This window comes from Pteropus medius, unplaced genomic scaffold (genome assembly GCF_902729225.1).
Source record: "Pteropus medius unplaced genomic scaffold, Ma_sr-lr_union100, whole genome shotgun sequence".
Classification (NCBI taxonomy): Eukaryota; Metazoa; Chordata; class Mammalia; order Chiroptera; family Pteropodidae; genus Pteropus; species Pteropus medius.
The window spans coordinates 8,363,701-8,391,596 of NW_024350924.1; the positions used below are offsets into that span (position 1 = coordinate 8,363,701).

The 27,896-nt window shown below is 43.2% G+C and overlaps 1 protein-coding gene across 2 annotated transcripts; it reads left to right on the plus strand.

The window, feature by feature from the left end:
- WDR3 (WD repeat domain 3) lies at positions 1-27,878 on the plus strand. Of its 2 annotated transcripts, none has more exons than XM_039841321.1 (27): positions 1-83; positions 3,283-3,463; positions 4,408-4,617; positions 6,015-6,133; positions 7,642-7,720; positions 8,616-8,711; positions 9,629-9,742; positions 9,952-10,053; positions 10,488-10,585; positions 11,465-11,572; positions 12,105-12,335; positions 14,582-14,675; positions 16,489-16,590; positions 17,951-18,036; positions 18,209-18,344; positions 19,027-19,083; positions 20,086-20,186; positions 20,406-20,517; positions 20,659-20,793; positions 21,067-21,117; positions 21,651-21,716; positions 22,177-22,269; positions 22,739-22,786; positions 23,461-23,504; positions 25,391-25,519; positions 26,802-26,895; positions 27,180-27,878. In XM_039841321.1, the coding sequence occupies exons 2-27, from the start codon at positions 3,293-3,295 to the stop codon at positions 27,333-27,335; spliced, it is 2,832 nt and encodes a 943-aa protein (XP_039697255.1). In that variant the 5' UTR covers positions 1-83; positions 3,283-3,292; the 3' UTR covers positions 27,336-27,878. The 2 variants fall into 2 exon arrangements, with proteins under 2 accessions (XP_039697255.1, XP_039697256.1); XM_039841322.1 differs by having other exon boundaries at positions 37-146.
- Positions 27,879-27,896: the final 18 nt, after the last annotated feature.

Genomic DNA, 27,896 nt, shown 5'->3' on the forward strand with positions numbered 1-27,896 from the left:
GCGGAAGAGGGTCCCGGAGCGGACCCGGAAGGGGTAGGTCCTGTGGGCGGGTCCAAGAGGCCCAGAGCCTCGTGGGGGCTAAGGTGGGTATCGCAGGTATAGGATTCGGCTGGTCCTGGCTGAGGCCCTCGTGGTGTCAGCCGCAGGTGAGGCGCGGGGATTGGAGGACGGTCGCCAGGGTGGAGGGAAACCTGAGCGATGCGCTCGCCCCGCCGCTGTACCCGGAGGCCGCCCGCATACGCCGGGGCTGGCGCGTGCCGTGACTGCTGCCCGATTCCGGGCGTGCTCAAGCTCGCCCGAGGATGCTCCGGCAGCGCGGTCAGTGTGCGGAGTCCTTTCCCCCATCTGCGGACCGAAGACTCGGTTTAGGGACGTCTGATAGGCCTGTGATCATATCCCTGCCGTTCAGTTCATCATAGGAGCAATATGTTTGGGGGAGCTGTGAGTGTGGAAGCAGGGTGACAGGGGCGCAGAGGAAGGTTGTTAGGTCGTGAGCTTTCTCTAAAAGGCGTTGAGATCCGTGCCCGTGAGACACAGTAGTGATCAATAACAGGTTGTGTGGAAGATAATGTAAGTATTGAGGCAATGGAAAGGCTGCAAGAATTGGACTAGCCCCGAAGGAGTGGGCCTCAGAAGATAATGCTGATTGATAGGCAGACAGTAGAATGCTTGTTATTTTAGGTGACAGGAACAATATGAAGAAGCAAGGTGGCAGGACCAGGGAAACCAACTAGCCTGACAAGGAGAGGTTATGCGAGAAATAAAGAGGGATAGATGAATTCTTGAAAACTGCAAACAAGTTAGCCCTTTGAACGGCTTTGGGGTAGGGACAGTGCATGTGAAAAGATCAGTAAGGTAGGATGACTTTTAAAGGAATAACATGGAGGTGGAGATGCTAGATAGAAAACTAATGCAGGAACTCAGTGATAAAGAGCTGGAACAGAAAATAGTGGAAAGAGAGAAAAGGATCCTACTTCAGAGAAACCATCAGTTAGGTGGAAGTTTCTAACCAAAGAGAGGACAGAGGCAAAGAGAAGCAGTTTAGCTTAGTGGTTAAAATAATTTGAGTTAGACTGGATTGGACACTGGCTTTGGCACTTAAAACTAGCTAAATGTCTTTGGATGAGCTGTTTCATATCTCTGTGCCTAGTTTCCTGCTCTAAAATGGGTATAAGAGTACTATATACCTTGTAAGGTTATTAGGTTATCATGAAGAATATTTTTATGCTTACATTTACAATATGCTAGATTCTTTTCTAAGTGCTTTATGTGTAGTAATCCATTTAGTTAACTTAGTTGCTATATGTAACAACTACATGTTTACTCAGTTATATACATTTAATATGTTGCCATATACAGATTGCTACTTTTCTATTTTATGATAATATGAAAGTGATACAATGCAGTAGAAGCTGCACTTCTGATTTTGAATTTTGATCTTTTCCTGGGCTAGCGATGTGCGGTACGATACTGTCATATGCTGGGCAGTGGCCTTGAGCCGCAGCTCCCAATCAGCCACACAGTCACAGGGGTAAAGTACTGATTTTCTGTAGTGTGTTCATTGTGTTAGAAGATTTTGCCCAACTGGTGGCTAATGGAGATGTTCGGAACACATTTAAGCTATGATGGTCGGTAGCTTAGGTATATTAAATACACTTCTGATGTCTAATAGTTTCAGCTTATTAGGACATCACCCCATCATAAGTCAAGAAGCATCAGTAGTAAGCACTCTTTAAGTCTTGGCTGCTCTCTAGCTAATAGATAGGTATCTATTTGTAATAATATTTTTTATTAATGAGCCAAAGATTACTACAAGGTTTTGAGGCTGAATGGGTAGGAGTTTGTATGTCTTAGAGTCAAAAACTACAAATCAGAGGGGTTCAGGATGCAAGGTAGGTTTGGTTTTAGACATGTTAAACATGATGCTGCAAGGTCTTCGAATGGGGATGTCTAATTAGTATTCACGTATGTGGACAGGACTGTAAATAGAGATGAGAGGTCCTGGGGCCGAGGCAGGCTAGATGACGCTTCCAAGGAAAATACTATGGAATGAGTTGGTAGGTGGCCAGTGACCACTCTGAGGAACAACTACAGTTAAGAAGGAATATGATGAATTGGGGAAGAATTGATCCAGTGGCCTAAACTAAGAGCATTATCACCATGCTAGTATTTTTTCTTGATTAGTAACTGGCTTTAGTTGGTTCCTATGAAAAGAAAAATGAGGCCAGTAATTGATTATTAAAAAAAAACATTAGCAATGAGTTGACATTGAATAATTTTTTTGTTAAAGTAGACTAAACAGCAGATTATAATCAGAAAGAGACCCTGTAGAGTTAAACCAAGCAACAACAACAACAAGAAAAAGGCCGTCACATCTGTTAAGTATTCTTGTGTTTAAGTTACATGGGTGTTTGGGGACATACCTTTCACTCTTCCGTATCAAGGGCAGATAGGCTTGACTTTTTATCTCTTTCACCCGTTGTCCATAACCAGAGTTTTCAGTGAATTTGATTTAGTGCGGGAACTGTGGCATCTTTCAAAAATAGTGGGCCAGGTTACTGTGCCATATTTCCTTGCCGAGGGGAGGCGGCTGCTCTGACTTAGAGATCAAGGACAGACCTGCCTGTACTGGAACAGTAGATCTCAGAGCAAGGGACTGCAGTAGCAGCAGCACCACTGGGGAACTTGTGAGAAATGAGAACTCTTGGGCCCCACCCGGACCTGCCGAATGGGAAGTGGTTATGGTGTTCGGGGGGCAGGTTCCCATCCATCCATCTCCGCAGCCCTTGGGTGATTTGAAACCTAACTAGTGTTTGAGAACCACTGATTTTGTTTTACTCAATGCCGTGTTTCTAGTTTCTAGAACAGTGCTTGTCTAATGAGAAGATTTACGGCAAATGTCCGTTGGTAAATAATTTCAGTCGTAGGCTGTCAGTCTCGGTGTAAAATCTTAGATGGTGGTTGAATGGGAGAAGCTATTGTTTGGCTACACTGAAGCCACATGTCAGCTGTTTCTGAGAGGGGCATGACAGTGTGACCAGTTTTCAACTTGATAAATGAGAGATTACGCGTTGAATCAGCAGTGCATAAAAAAAATGAAGATGTCTGGGTATTTTGTGTCAGTGATTTATTCAGAGCAAATAAAGGTTAAGAAGCCACAAGTTGTGCGCTTTTTTTAACCACATGATAATCAGTTGATGTCTGCCAGCCTAGCAGAACCCAGGTACCCCCAAAATGGAGTTTCTTCATTCTCATGCACAGCTGCCTGTCTTGTGGTTTCAGACTCTGTAACATGGGGCTCACCAAGCAGTACCTACGCTATGTCGCCAGTGCCGTCTTTGGCCTTATTGGCAGCCAAAAAGCTAATATCGTTTTTGTGACACTTCGTGGTGAAAAAGGACGCTATGTGGCAGTACCGGCCTGTGAACACGTTTTCATCTGGGACTTAAGAAAAGGAGAGAAGGTAAGCCAGAAATGAACTGCACCGATGTTGATTTACAGGTGTTTGGAGATGGAGAGGCAGAATGGGGAGAGCGCTGAAATCTCTTCCGTTTGGTCTAGATAGCCGAGTGTTAGGTTCTGTTCTCTTCTACACTGAATTCTGAAAAGCACAACCAAACAGGAGCTTACCTCTTAGGCTTCTATTTGTAGCGATATTTACAGGTAACTATTTGTGATCTTGTTCCCGACATGCTTATCTTTCTCTGCTTTACCACTTCTCTGTTTTTCAAGTTCTTCCATTTGCTCTCACATCCAGATAAAAAATGTTAGGCACCTCAAAGCAGTAGTACTCTGCTGTGTTGACCGAATCTTTTTTTTTTTTTTAACTTACACAGACGAGGCCGGAGGGTTGTTAAACTAGACTTTGATACTTTGTCTAACTCTAAATCCCTAAGCCTTCCTTCCACTTATGCCAAACCAAATACAGGCATTTTGATCTTGTCCACTTACTATGTGACTCCCAGGGGGTTAATACTTTGATACCTGTTCACCCAGAGCCCCTTGGGGATAAACCACTGTAGCACTCAGGTGCTATGCAGGCTGGTTGCTTATAATACGGGGCTCAGTTACAGCAAAGATGTGTTTATAACTCTTTATAGAAAAAGATTTGTTGACATAGGATAATGACTTAGTAACGTTCTATTGCCTGGAAATTTTTGCATGTATTATGCTACTGTAGAGCTTTTGGAGAAAATCATTTACTTTTTCTTTAGTGTTTCATTACCCAGTACGAATAATAATTCCTGAGTGAAAGAACTTGGGGTGGACTGCAGAGTTTCACTGTTATTCCTAAGAGCGATTTGGAAGCCTCGGGGCCCTTGACTTCACTGTGCCCGATTGTTCCCACGCGTCTCCCCTGGTGACATGGTCACTCCCCAACACGGTTTTTGATTCTTATGATTTCAGATCCTCATCCTTCAGGGGCTTAAACAAGAAGTCACTTGCCTGTGCCCCTCCCCGGATGGGCTCCACTTAGCTGTCGGTTATGAGGATGGGTCAGTCCGGATCTTCAGCCTCCTGAGTGGGGAAGGAAACGTGACCTTCAACGGACACAAAGCGGCCATCACTTCCTTGAAGTATGATCAGCTAGGAGGCAGGCTGGCATCTGGGTCCAAGGTGAGGCCTTCTGTTGGGCGCCCAGACATTTTTTGTCTGGTAAAGGAGTGTAAAGTCAGCGCTTAAGCAGGATGTTCACAAAATTGTTGGGTGATATGTCAGTAAATATTTGCCTGATATCAAAGTGGAAAAGGATCTTGAGCATATCAGCAAAGAAACTATCAAGGGAGAAAAGGATCAATATATTTAAATACTTAAATTTAAATTTAAAACATTTATACGTTAAAATAATATGTAGGCAAGTTGTTAAGAGAGTAAAGAGTTCTCATCACAAGGAGAAAATTTTTTCCCTTTTTTCTTTTTATCGTATCTATATGAGAAGGATGTTAACAGAACCTATGTGGTAATCATTTCATAATATATGTACCTCGAGCCATCATACTGTATACCTTAAACTTATACAGTGATATATGTCAGTTACTTCTCAAAACTGGAAAAAACAACGGACAATAAAAGGGAAAATGTTTAATATTTTCAGTATCAAAAGGAAGGATTACCATCATCCATCTCTTAATGACTTACAAACAATCAAGTGAAAAATAAGACCCAAAGGTAGATGAAAGACAGTACTTGGAAGTTCAAAAGAGGTGCAGATGGCCAGTAATCACCATCGAGGATGGACAGAATTTCTCACTGGTATTCAGAAATGGAAATTAAATGAATATTGAGACAGCATTTTTAACTCGTGAGATTAGCAGTGGTTTTTGAGAAATCGATAATACCCAGAGCTGAGGGGACCTGTGAGTCAGTGCGGCCTTTCTGGAGAGGCCTTGATGGTGTGGATTGCAGACTTTAAAAGTAGAAATACCTTTTGCCCCGAGAATTTTCCTCTGTAGCATTTATTCTGATGAGGGATACATAGGAAGATTTGTATACAAGAATGCTCATGTCCACATGTTCATAATAGCAGAAAATTGAAAATTACCTAAATGGCTAAAATAGAAAAAATTTAAATAATTTATGGTCTATCTTTAGGATTGATTATTATATGACCATTAAAAATGAGAATAGTCTGGAAGGACATCGAAAAATGGAAACACATTAAATGAAAAAAGGGGAAGGGTTTTAAAATTTTATGAATGGCATGGTCTCAGTTCTTTAATAGGAAAGTATCGGCCTGGAGATAGATTGATAAATAAAATATATAAATAAAACATATGGATAAAATATACATATATATATATATATAAAGTACTAGAACATAAAACAAGATAACTATGATGATTATATCCGAATGTCAGAGTTAACTGATGTTTATCTCCTCTGTACTTTTCGCCTTCCAAATTTCCTACAAGGACTATGTATCACCTTTGTAATAAAAATATTATATTCCACTGTCCGTCAAGTTAGGCCTTATGTGGTAAAGAAAATTCTTCTGTATCATTCGACCCCTTTAGGACACAGATATTATTGTGTGGGATGTGATCAATGAAAGCGGCCTCTACCGGCTCAAGGGGCACAAGGATGCCATCACACAAGCATTGTTTCTGCGAGAGAAGAACCTGCTAGTTAGTAGGTGAGGAAATAACGGTTTCGTTTCCAGTCATTTTCCAGGTGACTTCATCGGAGAGGGTTTGAAAGGGAATTAGCTTCACTCCTTGCTCACCTCTCCACGCCGTGCTCACGCTCACGTGCTGGTTTCCCCCACTGCTCTCTGCTTCCCTCCCAAATGGTGTTATAGAAGCTGTCTGGAGTTATTTATAGCGTTTTTAAAATTCCGTTGTCTGATGTGTCATCATTTCCCCCGATATCAGCTTTTTCATGGTCCTTGACCTCTTGACCTACTTCCCTTCCACAGAATGAGCTGTCCGCTCTGGGTCCCCAGATAGTCAGAGCCGAGTAAGAAGCGGTGGGCACACGTGCACCACATGTGTTGGACTCCGCCTGCCTTTTGAGAAGAGACGTACCCCACATTTAGGTGTTCCCAAACACCCGTTAGGTTGAATCGTTTGAAGTTTCCTTTCGTGTAGGTCAGAACTGGGAGGTCGAGTGTCAGCAGTTTCAGGGAGCCCCGCCTAATCCGATCGTTCTCTTCCCTAAGGCTTGGCCGCCCAGAAACGTGTAGGCTCCTGAAGTTTGCCAGGGCCATAGTAGTGACTCAGAAGCAGTTCCCACGAGCACCAAACGCTGTGCCAGTGGCAGGTTTGTTCCTGTGGGACAGGACGCAGGGACATTAGTGTGTCGTGTTCAGGTAACACAGATTCTGTGAGAGAATGTCTCTTCGGTCCTTCTGGAAGACACACATTGTAGTTTAGGTAACATAAAGGAAAGGAACTGACAGCAGGAGGTGGGATTGTGTAGGAAAGACTTTGTAAATCGGGTGTTTGCTGTCTTATCTTTTTCCACTTTGATCATGAAGGAGGATTAGATTAGATTTATATTAGCGAAGAAGCTGGGAAAAGGCATTTGAGGAAGAAGAGTTGAGTCCATTGGCAGAAGGGTAAGAGCCAGTTGATGGATGTTTTGAGGATGGTGCTGAAGGGCCCCTGGGCTCCAGTAGACTTAGAAAATGCAGATTATCTGACAGTCGTGTATTGGACGCGATGCGGGAGCAGGAATGGACAGAGAGGCCAGATGAGACGCCGTTGAAGTAATTCAGGCAGTAGGACTTACATTCATTGTGTACAGAGATGGATGGGAGGGGACAAGGCTTAGTGACTTCACAGGTGAGGCAGTTTCAGGACGTAGGGACTAACGTCATGGGAGATGGAGCAGGAGAGATCTAAGAAGTTTGGGAGCCGAGAGAACGTTGGTGCCGTGATGATGCAAACCATGGGCGACAGCTGGTTCTGTGTTCTTTAGCGCTCTGAATTCGGTGTTATTTTGGTGCTTACAGGTGAAACATTTTATTTTCTACCTAAGAATAGCCACGTGGAGAATTCAGATTCTTTTACTTTTTAAAAGAAAGGTCAGTTAGAAGAGTGGCGTTAGACGTTACATTATCTTTTTAAGGCACCAATGAGACCTTGATCTCCCCGTTTGGCGATTCTTTCTAATATATTTTTTTCCTATTTCTTCTTTAAGTGGGAAAGATACCGTGGTAAAATGGTGGGACCTCGATACCCAGCACTGCTTCAAAACGATGGTTGGCCACCGAACCGAGGTACGTGTTGGCTTCTGGGCCCAGGGAAAAAATGGTGAGGCAAAAGGAAAAGATGGTTTTCTCTGGCCCTCTCACTGGGCAGTCGTCATCTTACGCTGCCTCAGGAGACAGACAGGTTGGCGTGCTGGAAGAAGGGGTCGTCATCTTATGCTGCCTCAGGAGACAGACAGGTTGGCGTGCTGGAAGAAGGGGTAGCCGTCAGAGTGGATACAGCTTCTCCGGCATTTAGTAAAAATGGGCCTTGGATAAATTTTTAATCCATGAATATGACCTTCATTTTTAAATCGTGAGTGTCCATCTTTATGATCCTAGGGAGGTTTAAAGATACTGGGTGAACAGTGCCTGGCCCGGTGACGTGGAAACAGCGAGTTGTAGCCATTATCACTTGGACAAAGTGATCGGGAATACCGTGCATCTTTGCGTCCTCTGCACTTTGCTCACAGCAGGCTTTCGAAAGCATAAACCTGGACCGAAGGAGCAGGAACAGTGAACTAGATTCTTTAACTGTCAGTTTAGTACTGCTGTTCTTATTGTTTAGTTCTTGGATATTTGAGGCCGAAAACTATGCAATAGACATAAATGACCCTCCTTTTATTTGCGAGGCAAAGAACTATCAGACTTCTAGTCATTTGAGTAGATTCTAGTGAGGATTTATGCTGAACAGCCATCCTCTAAATGTAAAGTTAGGACATTGCAGAGAAACTCTTACCACAGGCCATTTTTTTCTCTCTAAAGGGATTTCTCTTAGTGTTATATTGAAAGGGTTGCCTTGATATTAGACTTTGCAAATGCCGAAAAGATTCCATTACAGTGTACTGAGACTTTTGGAATGTCACATCATACGTCCTGGAGTCTCTTAAAAATCCTATTATTTGAATCTTTTTATACTCTGTAGGTGTGGGGGTTGGTCCTGGTGTCAGAAGAAAAGCGACTCATCACCGGGGCTTCGGACAGTGAACTCAGGGCTTGGGACATAGCCTATCTGCAAGAGGTAATTACTTGCGGCCACGTGCCCACGTGCCCAGTCACCGGTCGCGTTTTATCCGTTTCGTTGGCTCACTGAATTTAGAATCAGATGCGATCACTGACACTCCACACAGTACTAGATGGAATTCCGTTACACTGGTACCATGCACTCCGAAATGAATTATTTTCTTTGTTGTACACTCCATCGCCCTCGTTGATTTGAGCTGGGAAGAAGGATAGAGCTTCTGGTAACGCCAGTGTTTCAGGTTGAGGGGTTCTTGGCCTGATGTTCCCTGCCCTTTGCGTGTCCGTGGATGGACTTCAGAGTATCTGTGACCTTTTACATAGATTCAGACAGAAATCTGTGTGATTATAAATATGTGTATTCTTAGAAGATGATTAACTTCCAGATTCTTCTTTGAGAATTTCTCAGATTCTCCTTTTCTTCCTTTTGTGAAGGAAAAAGATTATGGACCTTAGGTTTAGTGAGAGTTAGGTGTGTGGTGCTGTGACCAGTGGCCATTTTGATGGGATCTACACAAGTGGGCTAGCTAGGGTTTATCTTTTCTTTATTTAATTGAAATTCCTTTGCAATTCTTGATGCCACTTTGAATCTTTCCCTCTAGAATATGGTAGATTTTTCACCTAAGGAGGATTTAAAGTTAATGAAGAGTCGGTCATTGTTTTGTCATCTTGTTACTAAACCACAGTCCTTGAGTTATGGAAAGTTATTAGAGCTAGTACAGTGGGTAATGTTTCATTTGCATTGGATGTCGTCAGTTTCTAATATGTTCTGATAGACGTCCTACCCTTGAAGAGGTTCGCTCAGAGAGAAATGGAAGTCACTCGTGCCATAAGGACAGGTTTCTAAGTCCTTAGGGTTAAGAGTCACCTCCTGGAACACATTATACCAGCTTTTATTTTCCCATTTTTATAAAACAGATTGAAGACCTAGAAGAACCAGAGGCCAAGAAAATCAAAGGGTCTTCCCCTGGGACACAGGACACACACAGAGCAGAGGTCGATCCCCTCGAGATGGATGAAGCTCCTGAGGATGTAATTCATTGTGGTTTCTTTTCTTTAATTGAGTCGAGTGGCGGGAAAAAATGAGAATTGCAGCTAACCTGGCCATTCTCGCCATCGTTTTAGGGACTGTCTCTGTCATCTGCATTTCTCGGAATCGTATCTTCTCAGAGGTTCAGCAGAACTTCCATCTAGCCTCCTCCTTTCTTGAGTCTGAGCCTTCTTCTCTCTTGCATCTGTAGCGCATCCTTACGTGCAAAAAAGCTGGTTCCATAATGCGGGAAGGAAGGGACAGAGTCGTGAGCCTGGCAGTCGACAGGACAGGCAGGATCCTGGCTTGCCACGTGAGTACCAGTCTTTGGAGAAAACAGGGCCGAGGTTGTGCCTTTCAGAGACTCGATCTATCATATTCAGCATAGAGTTGGAATTTTCTTTGGTCATGTTAAGAATTCATTCTGTGGTACTGTGGACCGGTTAATCCCCAGCTTCCATTAGCGCAACAACAGTAATAATTGTCATTGTTCTTATTATTAGTAACCATTTATTAAATGCTTGCTTTCTAAGCAGTTTAAAAGTATTAACTCTTATTTAGTCTAAAGAGTGAAGCTGTGAGTAGGAAGTGGTAGCCCCACTTTACTGATGAGACAGTAACCCAGAAGAGATTAAGTTGGTTAATGATAAGGGAGGAAGAAGAAATGTTACAATGTAGTTCTTACTGAGAAAAAGCTAAATTACAAATGGCCTGTCTTGAACTCACACCATCCTTTTGTCTGTCTAGGGAACTGATTCTGTGCTGGAAGTGTTCTGTATCCTTTCCAAAGAGGAAATTCAGAAAAAAATGGATAAGAAGATGAAGAAAGCTAGAAAGAAAGCAAAGTGTGTATTCTTAATATTTACTACTAATAAAGTGTCCTGGGTGGGCTGCACAGTCCTCAGAAAAACTGTGGCTTCTTTAAAGAAATATCTATTTCATTACCAATTATTATTAAAGCTAACAGATTTTGTGGAGTGCCTATAATCCAAGTTTTAAATTTCTACCCTTCAGTATAGCCTCATAACTACCATGTTCCTGAGTCTTGAACTCAGAGTCATACAGACTAGAAAGACTGTACAGATTCTTAAAAATAGCTTCCAAATGATTTAATTCTCAGAGCCTAAGCAGTGTGTCTTCAGAGACAGCAGCCCATGCAGAAGGGGGGTTGCATAACGCTAACCTTTGGGACTCAGAAGAAAGTCTGGATGGACAGTTGTATACTTGAAGTTGGGGGGAGCAATGTAACCTTGAAGTTGGCATAACCATAGGCGTCGGTTCCTCAGTGGTTGGAATTTATTAGGTCTCAGAGAAACAAAAAGTCCTCTGACTCGGCAAATCTTTTGGGACCTCCGGTTCATTTGACACGGTCGGATTGATAAGTACAGGTTAATGGATTTTCTAAAAAGTCCCGACATTAGAAAAATTTACCAAAAACATTTCAGTAGAATAGTCTGAATCTCAAAGACCTTGTCCCGGGGAATTGCTGTCAGAACCATTTATTGCGGGAACCCATTAACAGAATGCTTTTCGACACTGTAGTTCACAAAGCATTTCTGCGTACACTGCATTGTTTAATTGTCTCAGCGATCCTGCGTGGGTAATTGACTCTCCCAGGATGACACAGGTTGTTGTTGGCCTCACAGCCAGAACTCGACTCAAGGAACAGCAAAGCTCCCCCTAGACAAGCGATAGCACGACAGATTTTTTTTTTCCCCCTCTAGGTTAAATTCTTGCCAAGGGGAGGAGGAGGGCCTTGAAGTCACTGTCGAAATGACTTTGCAAGATGAAATCCAACGGGTGACGAATATCAAAACTTCTGCCAAAATCAAGTGGGTAAAAATGTAATATGCGAGTATCTAAAATATTATAGGAATAGTAAGCTACAAAGTTGTGTTGACTTTTCCATACTATTTATAAGCAGTCGGTACGAATTAGAGAATTGGGAACAGTGACTGTGAGACATCTGTGTCACACTCGACTCTCACTGCTCTCAATTGTCATTCATCATCTCATAATGGTTTAGTTATAATAACCTTTTATCTACTTGTTTACGATTCTTTCCTACTGCCAAGTAAAAGGAGATGCATCCCCCTTGTTTCAAAAGGATTTCAGGTCACTTGTGAAAGATACAAAAAAAATAAGATACGCATCAGATCCAGCATCTGAGCCCAGGTTTCTTTGACTTAAAAAGCCCGTGCTCAACTACTATCCAATACTCAGAGCGCTCTTTATATGTGAAATTCTTTATACTTGTCCAAACTTCATACAGATTGAGGACATTGCAGAGCCTTTCTCCCAGAGAAGGGTAACCCCGGGAGCAGAGATGGTAGCTGGGACACTTATGAACATTTTCTCACGTAGATCCTTTGACCTGATTCACTCGCCTCACGGGGAGGTCAAGGCTGTCTTCCTGCTGCAGAACAACATGGTGGAGTTATATTCGCTGAGTCCCTCGACACCCACTCCGCAGCCCGTCAGGACCAGCAGAATCACCCTGGGTGGGCATCGCAGTGACGTGCGCACTTTGTCATTCAGCTCAGACAACATCGCTGTCCTTTCAGCAGCTGCTGATTCCGTTAAGATTTGGAACAGGTTTGTGAAATACTTTCCATCGCTTTATCCGGTAGTGTTTTCTTCCCATCGAATTAGTCTTTAAGACTCTCGATGGTTGGTTATCAGTGTCCTAAGGCCTTCACTACAGTTCCTTCGAAATGTATCTTTAGTGAATTTTGACCATAGGCCTGTGGAGTTTAGAGCAGGAAAACTCTCCATTTAAATTTGGTGCAGAAAAAATAAATAAATAAAACTTCATTCCCTGTCTGAAGCTTGTAGCTGTACGTGACTAAAGGAAAACACACATACTGCCTACTCTTTAAATTCAGGTAGGCCCTCAATGCTGTCCAGTAATTTTATCATCATTTCTCATTCCTTTCCTAGATGACTGTTTCACACCTTTTCTCAAAGCTCAGATACCTCTAGCACTTTTAATCTGATGACCTTGATTCCTAGGTCACTGAAAAAATGGAATCATCTAGAAAACATTCATATGCTCCCATTACATCTGCCGACTTAGCTGCATCCGTGTGCGCATTATCTGTCTTTCCTCTTATCACTCACTATGTTGGGGCCTGAGTTTATCACAGTTTGTCCGCGAGGTTCTTTCTCCTTCGTTCTAGTAGTTTTCCTCCTGCATCGTTGGTTTTCTCTGTCAGGTCGTTCTCATCGGCGGTCAGACTCACGATAACGTCTCCCTTCTTAAAGCAAATAGTGACCCTGTCTCATCCTCATCTCTCGCTCCAGTTTTCCATGCTGATGGCCTCGCTCCACTCTGTCTTCACCTGTGTCCCCTCACGCTGTTATCTCCACCAAACCCCTCGTCATCTCATCTCTGACCTTCACGTTTCTAAATCCAGTGACCTCTAAGCTTCATTTGATGACACCTTCCGGAAGTCGATAACTCTCTCCCCTTTGAAACACTTCCTGTGACTTCTGTTACTTCCCCTCCTGGCTATTTTTTCTGTCTTTTTCTGGATCCTTCTTACCTTTTTCATTTCTAAATGTCGAATGCTTCAGGGGAGAGTCTTTGGCCCCTTCCTCTGTCTACGCTCACTTTATGTGTCTTAGTGTCAAAGTCGCATAAACTCACATAGACTGAGCCTCTCCCGGAACATCAGGCTCATCTGCCCAGATCCTTTGCTTGCATCACCACCTGGATATCTAATGAGGCATCTCGAATTTTTATGTGTCCCCAGCCACACTTGTGATTTTCATTTCCTCAGCAGCGTGCCCGCCCGCTGTTCCGCGGACCCGTCTTAGTGACTCCTCACTTCCTCCCTTCGTTCTGGCCCCAAGTCCCGTAGCCATTCTCGGTTCTCTCTCGCACCCCGTGTCCAGTGCCTGAGCACATCCGATCGGCTCGACCTGCAGGACCGACCCGAATCCAGCCCCATCTCCCCTGCATCGCCGCCCCGTTCGGACTGCCGTCGCCGCTCATCGCGTCCTGGTGGCTTCCCGACGGGTCGCCCTGCTCTCTTCTTTGTCCCCTTAGAGTCTGTTCGCAGCACGGCGGCCGCGCAGTGTTTTTCCAGAGGGACTGAGATCACCGCCATCACGCTCTAACGAAAAGCCACAGCCCTTACCGACCTTATCTCTTTCTGCTGTCCCTTTTCTGCCCACAGAAAGAGCCACACTGGCCTTCTGTTGTCCCACGGACACAACAGGAACATCGTGGCTTTTGTGCCCCCCGTTCTTTCTGCCTGGAACCATCTTCCCCCCCATTTATCTGCAGGCTTTCTCCTGTCTTCTCATCAAATGACAGTTCTGTCCTCTTCCCTCCCTCGCCCCTCCCCCAGCATTGTTTCTCCATAGCACCTGCCATCCCAACAATTATCCATCTCATTCCTAAAGAACATTAAGGTTTACAAGCTTCTGGCATTCAGTAAATGTTTGTTGAATGAATGTTTGTGGTCCAAGAAAATGAACTTTACTTGTAGGGACATATAATCACATGCTAATCCGACTTGAGTCCTCGGGGCTCACTCGCTCCCCTGTAGCGGCAGATGGGGTTCTCCTGGGGCCAGCAGTGCTCTCTGCCCTGCTTTCGTGTGATCTCTGCTCCGTAGGCTTAGGAGGCCCCTGAAAAGAAACAAAGCGAGGTGCAGGTAATGATTTCTCCCTTGACTGTGGGGTCTGAGCTAAGGGTTATTCAGACTCTGTCCTCTGTCCTATTGATCACTTCGTGCGGTGATCAATCTATTGATCAATCTATTGAATGCGTGCTGACCGCTAAATGGGGAATCGGTTCCCTTAACACATGGGTTATTTCTTCTTCCTCACAGGTCCACACTGCAGTGTATCCGCACAATGACCTGTGACTATGCGCTTTGCTCATTCTTTGTACCTGGTGACAGGCAGGTGGTCATAGGAACAAAGGTAAACAGACTTTTTCTCGGATTTGGGGATCTTTCCTACTTAGTATTCTTGAGGTTGTCTGAGAAATCCGGTTTCTTTCTTAGCACATTAGAAACGTATTAAAGCTGGATAACATGCGACGGTGTTCGTTCATTGCCTTTTTAAGTTTTGTTTTCTTTATTTGTTTTTAAAAAATCTATGTCACATTCTGAGTAAGAAGATTAAAGTCATGCCCATGAGATAACTATCAATCAAAAACATTTCGGTGATCAGCCTCTAGGCATCTTTTTTGAGCACATACGAAATTCTATTTTGAGAAGACTAGGGATAAAATGCATTAAGTACCAGCATCATGATTGGCAGACAGAAGTGTTCAACAAAGACAGACTCGCCAGGTATCAGACTGAGAGATAACCAGGTGGGAATGAGCAGAGTGGACCTGGATTCAGAGTCTTCCCCTTACAAAAGGGGTCATTTCGAGCAAGTCACATAACTTCTCCTGGTGTTTCCTCGTGTGCGTGATGGGATGAAGTGCCTGCTTTTTGATGGTGGCTTTCCCACGAGATGCGTCTAGGTTTGAATCCCAGCTCTTCCACCCACGGGCAGTGAGACCCCTGGGCAAGTTACTTAACTCTGTAAGCCTTGGTTTTCTCACGTAAAATGATGTAAATAACGGACCTCACAGAATGCAAAACACTTAGCACAGAGCCTGGCTTACAGTGAATTACTAATTAATAAAAGCTGGCAGCTCGAGTAGCAGTAATGAGTAGGAGTCATGGTGAGAATAGAATGGAATAGGTCTATGGAGTGTTTTGAAAAGGGCTTTGCAAGTAATTGTCATTGTCATCCCCCTAAATCCCTGTGTGCATGATGATTTTTTTAGAAAACCTAGGTATCACAATGGATATTTTTTGCCTCGCACAAAGTATAAAATAAACTGCAGAGATCTTAGGGTCAGTGTTGGGGAAGGAGCATTCAATGTCAGTTAAAAATGTCCCTTATTTTCCATTCATTCTTTCACTGAATGTCCATCTGCTGTATGCCCTGGGGAAAGCATTTTGCAAGTTGCTGTGAAGACCCCGTGGGACTGAACTCCGGCCCCCGCCGGGCGTCCACGCTGGGCCATCTCTGCGCTATCTCAGTTCGTCCCCACAGCAGCTCAGGGAGTTTGGTGGTAGGAACTCCATCTTACAGATGAAAAACAGACTCACAGTGATGAATTCCCCAACGGTCTCTGAGTTGGAACGAGGCAACCCCGAGACTCAGCTCTCCCACCGTGTACTCCGTCTGCTGTGCGGGGCGTGTGTGCAGGCCGTGCCGCCATGCGTGCCATGCGGGTGACACACGGCACGCGCGGAGTTTTCAGCAGAAGCGCAGCCTGTTCTCTGTGCTTCTGCGAGTTCTTTGAGGTTCGTTGCCCTGCTGGCATCATAGGTAGGCTGTTATTCCTCTGTCGAGGGCCTGTAGTGAAGGAAACCAGAACTGGACGGGGAAGAGTTGGTCAAGCCATTTGCTCTGATTTGCTTGTGGCCTTGATGTTTCCCTTTGGGAGTTGGGGAACCAGTGACAGTGACAAGACTCCAGTCCTGCAAGGCCGTGCTGTTGCATTGTTGCACCCAGAGGCCCCACCAGGCTCAACCCGGCACGGCAGTCGGGGGAGACCTAACAGCCATTGGTTCTGATGGGAAGCTCAGAGCCTGAGACGTGGAGCCTGTTTCCTAAGCAGCCGGCCACGTCACTGCTGCTCGTTTGAAGTCCATTTTGGAGTGTAGGCATGAACCTTGGGGGTTGCGGGTGTCATCCTCAGACCCGGGCTCCTCTGTGTCTTCCGCAGACAGGAAAGCTGCAGCTCTATGACCTGGCCTCAGGAAGTCTGCTGGAGGCGATAGATGCTCACGATGGGGCTTTGTGGTCCATGTCTCTCTCTCCAGATCAGGTAACTTAACCAGGTGTTAAGATCAGGACTTAAGCACTGGCTTCATCTTTTTTTTTTTTTTAATTGAATTTACTGGGGTAACGTTGGTTAATCACATTTTGTAAGTGCCAAGTGCACAGTTGAGTACCGCATCATCCGTGTGTTGCCCTGTGCTCACCAGAGGTGAGTCCCCGTCCGTCATCACGAAGTGAGCTCTCGTTCGGCTGCTCCTGCTCACAGTAACGTGGCATCGGATCGCTTCCCGTTGCGATTTTTTCCAGTGGTTTCCAGCACTTCTTAGGAGGACCTAATTAATTCCTCGGGCAACACGGTGCAGAGGGCAGAGTAGACTTTTCTGTCTGTACATCTGTACTCTAGAGGTCCGGTGGTTTTTAGCAAACGTGTCATCCCCTTCAGGTCACTCACAGTGTGCCTCCCCTCACAGGAGTCACCCCGCAGGACTGCATCTTACTCTGCAAGTGCTGCACTTGCTCAGAACGTTGGGAGATAGTTTTTGAAAATATCTTAAGAGATTATGGTCCGTTCATTTGAATATTCTCAGGGGTGCAAACAATCATCCATTGAAAGTAGAGAGTATTTTTGGAAAAAGCAGGATCTGGAATTTTGAGTGAGCGATGCCACTGGGGTCAGAATGGGCTGGCATCTAAAATTTAAATAGTAGTAGCACCTGGCATTTGTAGTGTGGTCTGTCTTTTCCAGATTATTTTCACACCCATTACATCACCTGTTGTTATCCTTCCAATGGTTTTCTAATTTAGTGGTCTTTATTACTACAGCAACACTAAGGATCATTGTAAGGTTTCCTGTTACAGACCTCGGAGAAGGCAGAGCAGACCCTCGAGCTCTGGTTTCTAACTCCATGTTCTACGTGCTTTCCACTAACACTGCAGTGTGATGAGACTAACTTGCTTGATATCGGAAACCAGTTTCAAACATTTTAAGCAGGGACTTTGCAGGAATAAATTTATTCTCTTCTGAGGTAAAATCTTTGAACAAACTTATATAGATTATCCAGTCTGGACGTTTGTTAAACCGTTTTACTAAATAGCAAGTTCTTTTGACCATTGCCTTCTTAAGTGGAGCAGAAAATCCCACGATGTTCGTTGAGTCCTTCTTCCTGACTCTGAATGAAAGGATGACTGGAACCTTACACTAGTTGTCTTCTGTCCACATTAGTCTCTGCTAGGAATTCTCAGATGAGGTCTGTGGCAGCAGCCCCCCAAAGAGAAGTGAAAGGGGTTAGTTTTGCTTGCTTCTTGGCCCATGCCATTACATGAAAATGGTCTTTTGTGCTATTTCAATGTCTTGCCAAAGTTTCTGTACTAAAATATTTTTTAATTGAATGTCATTTGATTTTCAGCGTGGCTTTGTGACAGGTGGTGCAGATAAATCTGTCAAGTTCTGGGATTTTGAGTTGGTGAAAGATGAAAACAGTACCCAGAAGAGGTGAGTAGACATGTTTTATTTGTGACTATTTCTTGGAGTGAAAATGGGAGATGGCTGAATGGACTTGTGACTTGCGTATTTCTGTTGAACTTCTGTTGAGAGTTCTTGGAATTCTTGTCTGCCTTTGTTGGGGACTCATTTATTTTTTTCTTGATGTTTTTTGTGATGCTAGACTTTCCGTGAAGCAGACTCGAACCTTGCAACTAGACGAAGATGTGCTGTGTGTCAATTACTCTCCCAATCAAAAGCTGTTGGCTGTGTCTTTGCTGGACTGTACTGTGAAAATTTTCTATGTCGACACTTTAAAGGTATCGTGCTTATGCCTGGTGCAGTTTCTTTCTTTCTGACTGACCTTGGGTTGAGACTGTAAAGTGGTCTTGATTGTGCCCAGCAGTAGTATATTTCTAAAAACTTGTATGTGAATCAAAACATTAGGGGGTACATTATGACAGCAAGAGTTTTAAAAGAATCATTTGGTTCGTTAACTTTTAAGTTACATTTCACATGTTCAGAAAATCCCGTCGTCGCCAGTAATTTTAAGAGCATCGCTGGGTGTCCTGGGCGGTGATTCCACACCTGACTCTGTGTCAGCACCATTTAGGTTGCTTTTCAAAGTACTGGGCCCTGGGCCCAGAGTTGGTAGGACTGGATCGGGCCTCGGAACCTGTGAAACCAGTGCGCCAGGGTCTTGTCAGCTGCTAGATGCTCTGTTGTGACTGAGGCGGTAGGTGTCCTGGGCCTCGCTGGCTCCCCTGTCCTGCCACGTGGTGGCAAAGGCGTGCGGGCTGTGTGTGTGCTGGATGGAGCTGCGGGCCGTCCTCGGCGCTTTGACTGTCTTTGAAAACAGACAGAAAGCAGTCTAGAACGGTGTTTAGCATTGTGTTTTAAAGTTAGAATTTAGGTCCACATGTAATAAGTTATGCCTGTATTTTACAGACAGACATGACAGACGTGAATTATTTATATTCTTTTTTTTTTTTGAATGTTTAGTTTTTTCTCTCACTTTATGGACACAAACTGCCTGTCATATGCATGGACATCTCTTATGTAAGTAAAATTTAAATATATCTCAGTAACAAGTTGTTTTTTCTTAGTTCTTGGCTTGATATCTTCATATTTATTTTTTCATTCTTTCTCCCCCCAAATCATAAAATTATATATAATAATCATACTATATACGTTCAGTGCTTTCAGAATATTTTCACAAATACCTGAATTAATCCTCATAACTCACTCCCTGTTGTGGATTCCCCAAATAGTTATTTTGTTGTCTAAGATAGTATAGTTTTTAGAGCACCCTACAATATAAAAGATTTTAAAAAAGGCATCCCTGTGTTCTGAAGGATAATATTGGTGAGGCAGATGGAACTTAGCTTTATATTTGGATATTTATGGTGTTTTCCATGATGTACTTTTAGTTTCTTGACCGAAATCATATTTTTGCAACATCTGGGTATGATTAGGGGTGGCAATGTATATTTAAAAACAATGTCTAATCTGTGTGAAAGGAATTGGCCCTGAGTTCTAGCTGTCTGTAATCGGCGCATTAACCGAATAAATTGGCATTAAAAAATATTTCTGATTTCCTTGTTACGTTCACGACCATTTGAATGAGGCATCAAACTGGGAAAGATAAGAGAAATAGTGATCAAGAACATGGGATAAAAGCCTAGGTCCTAAGATTCTAGTAGATTCTTTCCCAGCCTCATCCTTTCCTTGTCTTTCCCTCTTCCTCCCTCCCCTCAAATCCTGTGACACAGTAGAGATTCTTTTTCCTATCTAACAGGAAATGGGTAGGCGACACGACGCTGCCCTGTAGCAGTACAAAAACATTTAAGCCACAGTGTTCTTAAGAAGCTCCTAAGTAGACGTGCACTTAAAAGCAAAGCAGGAGGTGCCCTTGGTGGAGAGTTGAGGTTACTTTTTTGGTATCGATTTTGAGGTTTTGGAAAGAAATGGGTTGAATGTTCTGGTTAGATTAGATGAATATTTCTTCATCATTTGTACACAGTTTCAGATAACCAAGTAATGTTTCACCTTTTCTTGTAGGATGGGGCACTCATAGCAACGGGCTCTGCTGACAGGAATGTGAAAATCTGGGGTTTGGACTTTGGGGACTGCCACAAGTCTCTCTTTGCGCACGATGACAGGTAGGCGAAGTCTTTTCAAGGACCTCCCTGTAAGTCACTTGTGAGTGTCATTTTCCTTGAGCATCTGTCTATCACTTAGGGTTCTCAGACAGCCATACATTTAAAATTCTAAAATATAACAGACGCTCCAAAACTAGCTCTTCGAAAGGTATTTATGAGCGTAAGACTCTTCAGTAACGTGGGATTCGATGACATTCGAACCCTCCTCTCACTTTGCAGTGTGATGCACCTAAAGTTTGTACCCAAGTCTCACCTCTTCTTCACCGCTGGGAAGGACCGTAAGATCAAGCAGTGGGACGCGGACAGATTCGAACACGTGCAGACTCTGGAGGTAGCCTCTGCCCGCTCTGCTCGCTCGTGCTTACGAACGCCCTTGCCCATGGAGCGTCGGCCTCCTGCTGGCGTAAGCGGGTCGCAGTCTGTGGATCACGTGTCTTACTCAGGGTCTGGGTCTTGTTTTTTCTCCTTCCAGGGCCACCACCAGGAAATATGGTGCTTGGCTGTAAGCCCCAATGGAGACTATGTCGTGTCATCATCCCATGACAAATCTCTGAGGCTTTGGGAGAGAACGCGGGAGCCTCTTATCCTTGAGGAAGAAAGGGAGATGGTAAGGGCGTCAGCCTTGGTCATAGGTTTGCTGGTGGGCGTCTGGCCACTGTCCCAGCTGAAGTTTTCTTTTTAGTGCAGTCACACCTTAGCCGGTGCCAGCTCAAGGGCTCCCAGAAGATGATTCCAAGACGACTGTCACCATTCCAGCAGCCAGGCAGAGATGGGAGCCATCAGGGGATCATATTTCAGAGCAGCTTCTCACTGTCTCGTTTCACTTTGTGTAGAGACCATGTTTTTTCCTTCAAATTAATTCCTGTCTATCTCTTGGCAGCAAAGGGAAGCAGAGTATGAGGAGAGCGTGGCCAAAGAAGACCAGCCAGCAGTAAGTAAATCTTCTGGGGGCCTGAGAGGTACCCCGTAATTATCTTCCTGGAATTCACTGTAATCTGAAGAATTTCTAATGTAACTATATAGAGTCAGGGCCAGACACCAAAGTCATCACCAGCCGACGTGGAAAAGAATCTATGTGGCCCTTTTCATTCCACCGTATATATCCTGATTTTATGGGACAAAGGATTGACCAAATTTCGTATCGAATGATTGTCATTCAGGCTTTTTTTTTTTTAAGGAGGCTTCAGGGAATTATTTCACTGTACAACAAAAATAAAAATCAGGAAAAAAAAAGAAATTGAGTGTTGTCTTTAAACATTTGTAGAGCAGGATATTCTTATGATAATACACATGAAATGCTTAATATAGTATCTTGTACTTGCTAAGTCCTCGGTGAATGGTAGCTGATAACAGCGTTATCACGATCATAAATTAATACGTGTTCTTTAATGGATATAAGATTAATGTATTGGCCCTTTAATGCTTGTCAACGACATTGTTCAAGGATCTCTTTGTTTCTGGCAGGTTCCAGGAGAGGTTCAAGGTGAAAATTACTTTACTGGAAAGAAAACTATTGAAACCGTCAAAGCAGTAAGTTGATAATAGGATCCGAACTTTTCAGTAAAAGTCTCTATCAGCTGAATTGCCCTTTTCAGCAAAAAGTTGATTAAATTTGTAGATGGCGATCTAAACCTTCCTGCCTGGTAACCAAGGACAAGAGCCGTGCGGCATCTCTGTGATCAGTGCATGGTTTCTAGAAGGGAAAGCTCGACCCCTTGCAGGTCCCCCCTTCACATGTCCCTGGGAGCTGCCCTACTCGGGTGTCCACGTGGGTTCTTACCCGAATCCAGAACATTCGGTCTCCTGTGAATTAAAAGGAAAAGAAGAAAGAAAAACCAAAGATGTCTTTCAATGCTGTCTGGCGCTCTATTGGCACATTTATTAAAATGAGTCAAGCTATTTGGTCATTTTTCAATCAGGCCTTCCAGTTGCAGTGTTCCGGGATGAGGGCGTGTGTTGTGATCTCTGTCCTCTGTTGTCGTCTGTGTAGGCTGAGAGGATCATGGAGGCCATCGAGCTGTACCGAGAGGAAACTGCGAAAATGAAAGAACACAAAGCCATTTGTAAAGCTGCAGGGAAAGAGGTGAGATGGCCCCTCAGTTAAGCCCCGGGAGATGTTCGTAAACAGAGACACTGCCTGAGAAGAAAACCATCGTTTCAGGACTTACTCGCTCGGATCAGAAAATGAGATAACTGTAATAGAATGTTTTTCTACGTCGAGACATTAGAAAGACGGAATCGAGGAACTGTGGGAGAAAGGAAGCTTGGTCTTATAAAAAGGGACGGCCAGGCAGGTCGAGGTGATTGTCTACCGTATCGAGTAGAAACTCATGTTCCTACTTCGGTCTGGGAGGCAGGGCAACTGTTTCAGATGTCTAGATGAACTGTTTTGCCCAAACTCATTCGTAAGCACTATCGAAACTAAAGGCCAGATAATTCTAGGGTCACTCTTTTCTCTTTTTGAAATGTATGCTATCTATTATCACCCTGTCTGTGACAAGCACTAGCAAAGTCTCATTTTTTAATGATTTGTTTTAATAATTTCTTCGTAGGTTCCTCTTCCCACCAACCCCATCCTGCTGGCTTATGGCAGCATCTCTGTGAGTGGAATGTCTGACAGATTTCCCTTACTTATTCAGAGGTTACTCTCAGGGGTTAGGGAGGAGGCGAACAGGCACCCTGATTTGAGGTGGATGTACTGGGAAATACATTGTCGTTAAAACTCTCTCTTGAATTGTGGTGTCCTCAAGGATGCTTTGTATTTCGGAAGGGCCATTTCGGTCAGACTTCCAGGTCATCTTTTTGGTTGGACTGGACTAGTATTCTTCTGTTTTCTAGTGCTTATTTATGTTCTACATCCAAAGCCCTCTGAAGATTGTTCACATAAATGAACTTTGAAATTAAACGTTTGGTAGGAAAAGCTGACGTAAATCAATCAGTCAGGTAAAGAAGGACAGAGAAGGAGTAATGGGAGAACGTATGCTTATCTAGCAACCTCTTTACTTGCATGTCACAAGGATGCCAATAATTATGTGAGTCAGGCTGTCTTCATTTTATAAATAGGAAACTGTTCTGACTCACCGATAGAAGGGAGCATAGGTGCTCAGTGGCAGAGCTGGGCTGTGAATCCAGATCTAAGTCCACGTGTGTCTTACTGTTTAGAACACTGCATCTTACATGAGAGAGGGATCCCGGTTTTTAGGAGATGGGAGTTAGGGGGCTTCCATAGAAACCAATCAAGAGTATCACTGATGCTGTTATTCTTCCTTTATAGCCTTCAGCTTATGTGCTGGAGATCTTTAAAGGAATTAAGTCAAGGTGAGTCCTGGTGCACAATTATTGTAATTTGTCGGCTAACAACCGTTATCAAATTCCTATCTACACATGAGATAAATAGAAATTAAAATTGATGGTTATCATCCTTCTAGGCTTAACTATGTCCAAATTTTGATGGATAATAATTCATTATTTTTGAAGTAGAACTAGGAAGCTCTTCCTAAAATATGAAGGGAGATACTTTTAAGGACAAATGAAGGCTAATACTATTTTACATTTTAGGCAATGAAATCATCTATAATGCAGTTGGAAGTACAAACTAACCATTAAGATTTTTTGTTGTATATTTCCTCTGCCTTGTTTTCTGTGTACACACACAGTCGGAATCATATCGTGTACAATTTTGTGTCCATTCTTTTTTTATAAAATATTTCCTGAGAATTTGCTTGTTATTAATATTCTTTAAAAATCATTGAATTAAAAACATCCCATTGAACAAATACTGTTGGATGTTGCATTTGTTTTTGGCTATTATAAATACAGCATCAGCGAATACCTTTACATAGAAATATTTGTCTTTGTTATTGATTATTTTTCTTAAGGCGACAGGTCTAGCAGTCTGATAACTGATCAGTGGGCATGAACTTTTTAAAGGTTTACATTGCTGGATTGCTGTCTAGAGCACTTATACTGGTTTCCCATGCTTTAAAAAAATCGTCAGTTTGAGAGGCAAAGGTGATATTATTTTTATTTATTTCGATTAACAAAGTTAAAATTTTCCCTTAGTTGTTAGCCATTTGTATTTTGCTGTGAATTTTTCGTTACTTTTCCTTGTGCTTTTTAATGGTTTCTCTTACTGGTTTTTAAGACTTTTTAATATCTTTCATCATATACTTTTGGGATAATGTTTCTGGTTTTTTATTTCTTTCCATTCTATTCGCAAGTTTGACCTACTGAAAATTATCATTTTTCATAACAAATCACAATATCTAAATATATATCCCTTACAAGAAATAAATAGGACCTGTCTGAGGATAATGACAACACCTCACTAGGGAAATGTGACAGACCATTTAGATTCATGAAGGAATAGCTCATTCCTATATGGGAAGATTCTGTGTTTTAAAGATTTGTTTATTTATTTGTTTATTTATTTACTTACTTATTTATTTTCTCTTCAGCTAAGACAGCATAAAAGGTCATTTATTATATATGTTACATTCACCCACAACTGAGAACAGAACTAGTCCACAGTGTCACAGGTCTAGAGCAAAGGACCATGAGGCACTGTTGTTTTTGTATGAGCAAGGCAGGTCTCTCAAAAGGCAGTCGCAATGTTAAGATTTATTTTTTTAAAAACTAATTTAAAGGTTTTGATTCCAGTAGAAATCCTCTTGAGATTTCTAATGAAATGATACTAGAACAATTTAAAGAAAAAAATAAAAGTAAAACCAACCAAAACTAAAACAACAAGAGGGAGCTATTCTAGATTAAAAAACTGTAAAATTAACAAAATTAAAATAGTACAGGATTATTATCAGAATCAGTTGATCATCAAAACAGACTCAGAAGCTCTGAAACATTCTATTATCTATAAGTACTCATCTATAAGTAAATGATAAAAGAAGTATCATATAAAGAAGGAATATTCAACTAAAGGCTTTGGAGAAATTGGTCATCTGAAAGAACACAGAATTCGATTCTCTTACCATACCATGGACTCAAAATGCATTGAATAAATTAAAATATAAAAACTATAACACTGAAAAGAGAGAACCACCTACAATATAGGTTGATATTTAATTGAACTCTGAATGGGTAAGAGCTATTGAAGAATGAAAGCGGTAGAATAACATGGTAGAGGAAAAGATTTAGAAGTTGGCCGGGTCGAGGCATGCGGCATGTTTAATATTCGTTTTCGTCTTCAGCGAGCTGGAAGAATCTCTGCTCGTGTTGCCCTTCTCTTACGTCCCCGACATTCTTAAACTCTCGAATGAATTCATGCAGCTGGGCTCTGACGTTGAACTTCTGTGTCGATGCCTCTTCTTCCTCCTCAGGTAACATCCTTTTCCAAAAAAGTACCGCGTCTACTCAGCATCCCTCTCCAGTAGTACCTTAACTGAAGTCGTCAGCACTTTGAGATGAAAAGTCTGTTGCTTCGGTTTCAGAGACTGTTACAGAATTTCAGTGCTGCCCAGCACAAATTATTTCTTACCCTCTGGACTCAGTCTCGCCCTTACGACGAGGATGGCGATGGCGTGCTGCTTTGAGCAGCACGAGGTCACAGACTCAGGACCGCCTCGTCGGGCGTGGGTCTCCAGGCCTGACGCAGCGGCTCTGGTTCCAGTCGGAAGGCCCTGTTTCCTAATGGCCAGTTTGCCTCATTTGCTGTTTCTTTTCAACTGTTTAGATTAAGCTGACGGTTTTGTTTTGTCCTCATAACGGCATTTTAAGGAACTGGCTGTTTACTTTCCAGGTCTCTACAGGTACAAATGGAAAAAAGTAGGGGCACGTAGAGAGGGAACAAAGAAACGTAAAATATATTCACTAGATTATATTCTTAAGCATCAGGAATTCTCGTTAATAGGTAATTGAGGATATATTTACAGTGGCTCAAGAATTGATTCTTATCTCCCACTCTGCCCCTCAGTCTCAAGCTGTTAGCAGAGAACAGGAATAGAGACAAACTGAATATTCCTTAGTGTCAAATGCAAATAGTTTTAAAAAAGACATATTTAGTGAATTGTTTTCATGATTCTTAACGCTCCATTCCAAAAGAAGAACAATTGATATGTTTGTTATATGTCATCAAAGTGATATGTTTATATTATTCCGTTGCCATATTTAGAATTTGGGGCAAGTCGTAAGGACATAAATTCTAATAATTTCTTATCGCTATGCCATATGTGCTTTTGAATCAGGGTCACTGATTCTAAGAGAAACACCATGAATACATCTAGCGTATCAGAGGCTTACAGATGGGGACACGACCGCACAGGTAGATATGGCCGGTCACAGCTGAGAGTGAAGGTGACATGGAGGTTAAAGGAGCGTGAATTCAGCAAGGGCATCTGGGTACTCTAGGTTAGAGTTTGAATGTGTAATAAGGTTTAGCATAGTATTTTTTAAATTGTCATCAGCTGGAACTGAATAGTGGGAAGAAACTAGCTTTTTTGCTAGAAGCATTTCTGTGCTCCCATGAGGCAGCGAAATCTTTTTTTTCTTTTTCTTTTTCTTTTTTTTGCTTTGCTATTGTCTTCTTGCTACTTCTAGAAGGGATAAGTAGAGCCAGGCCACTCCCCCTCTTTGTAACACGACTCTCTTTTATTTGTCTATAAGGATTCACTTTGGGCAGATCACCAGCAACCAGATGCTTGTGCCAGTGATTGAGAAATTAAAGGAAACAACTATTTCCAAAGTCAGCCAAGTCCGGGTAAGTGTCTTGGTAGATACGGGCCAAGGGAGAAAATCCTGGTGTGCATGTGACTTGGAGGTAGCATGGCGTGCTGTGCCTTGCCTTGGGCGGTGTGACCAGACACGCGTCTGTGTTCAGGTAAGGTCTTCGTGGGAGCTGGAGGAATAGGAAAACAGGAAAAGGCCGTAGATGGGGAGGAACGAGTAACGGCACCCGAAGCGTCGGTGCTCCCGACTCACGTGTGCTGCGAGAGTGCCCGGCGGAGAGGGAGCGTGTTCAGTCTTTCTCGTATTCCTCCCCAGGACGTCATCGGCTTCAACATGGCGGGTCTCGATTATCTCAAGAGGGAATGCGAGGCGAAAAGCGAAGTTATGTTTTTCGCCGAGGCTACCAGCCAGTTGGAAGAGAAGAAGAGGAAGAGGAAAAAGAGGGAGAAGCTGATTTTAACACTGACTTAGGACCGCGATGTGGTGCCTTTTTCTACTTTTTCTTTCAAAGGACTTCTGAGCTAAGCTACAGTAGAGTTGGTGTCAACTTTAACCAAGCAACAGCTTATTGTGTCACCGAGGGTATCGGGATGTGGCTCCCAGCTTTGTCCCCAACGGTGGACTCGGCTGGCGACTTGGTTTAAGTCTTTTCTGTGCCCGGAGGTTGAGCCCTGCGGGATATTCCCTTCGTATTCTAGCAGGGAGCAAAGGACTTTTTTAAAGTAGGTATCGTTCCACTAGATTTGAAATGAACGTTTCAAATGTTTTTTTAATTTCTTACGCAGAATACTGTTGATTTGTTACTCCGAATTCTCTGAGACAGTTGCGTGCACGCCTGCTTGTCCTCTGCCCGTAAACACAGGCGTGGACTTGCAGGGCTGAGAAGGACCATCGAGATGCTCTAGAGCAGCCTCTTGACACTTAACCTCCTGCAGGTTGTTACATCCGTCTGTAAAAATATCCCACTTGCGAATTGTCTGGACCTCTCTCAATAAAATAGCTGTTTCTGAGTCACGTGTCGTCAAGCCGAGA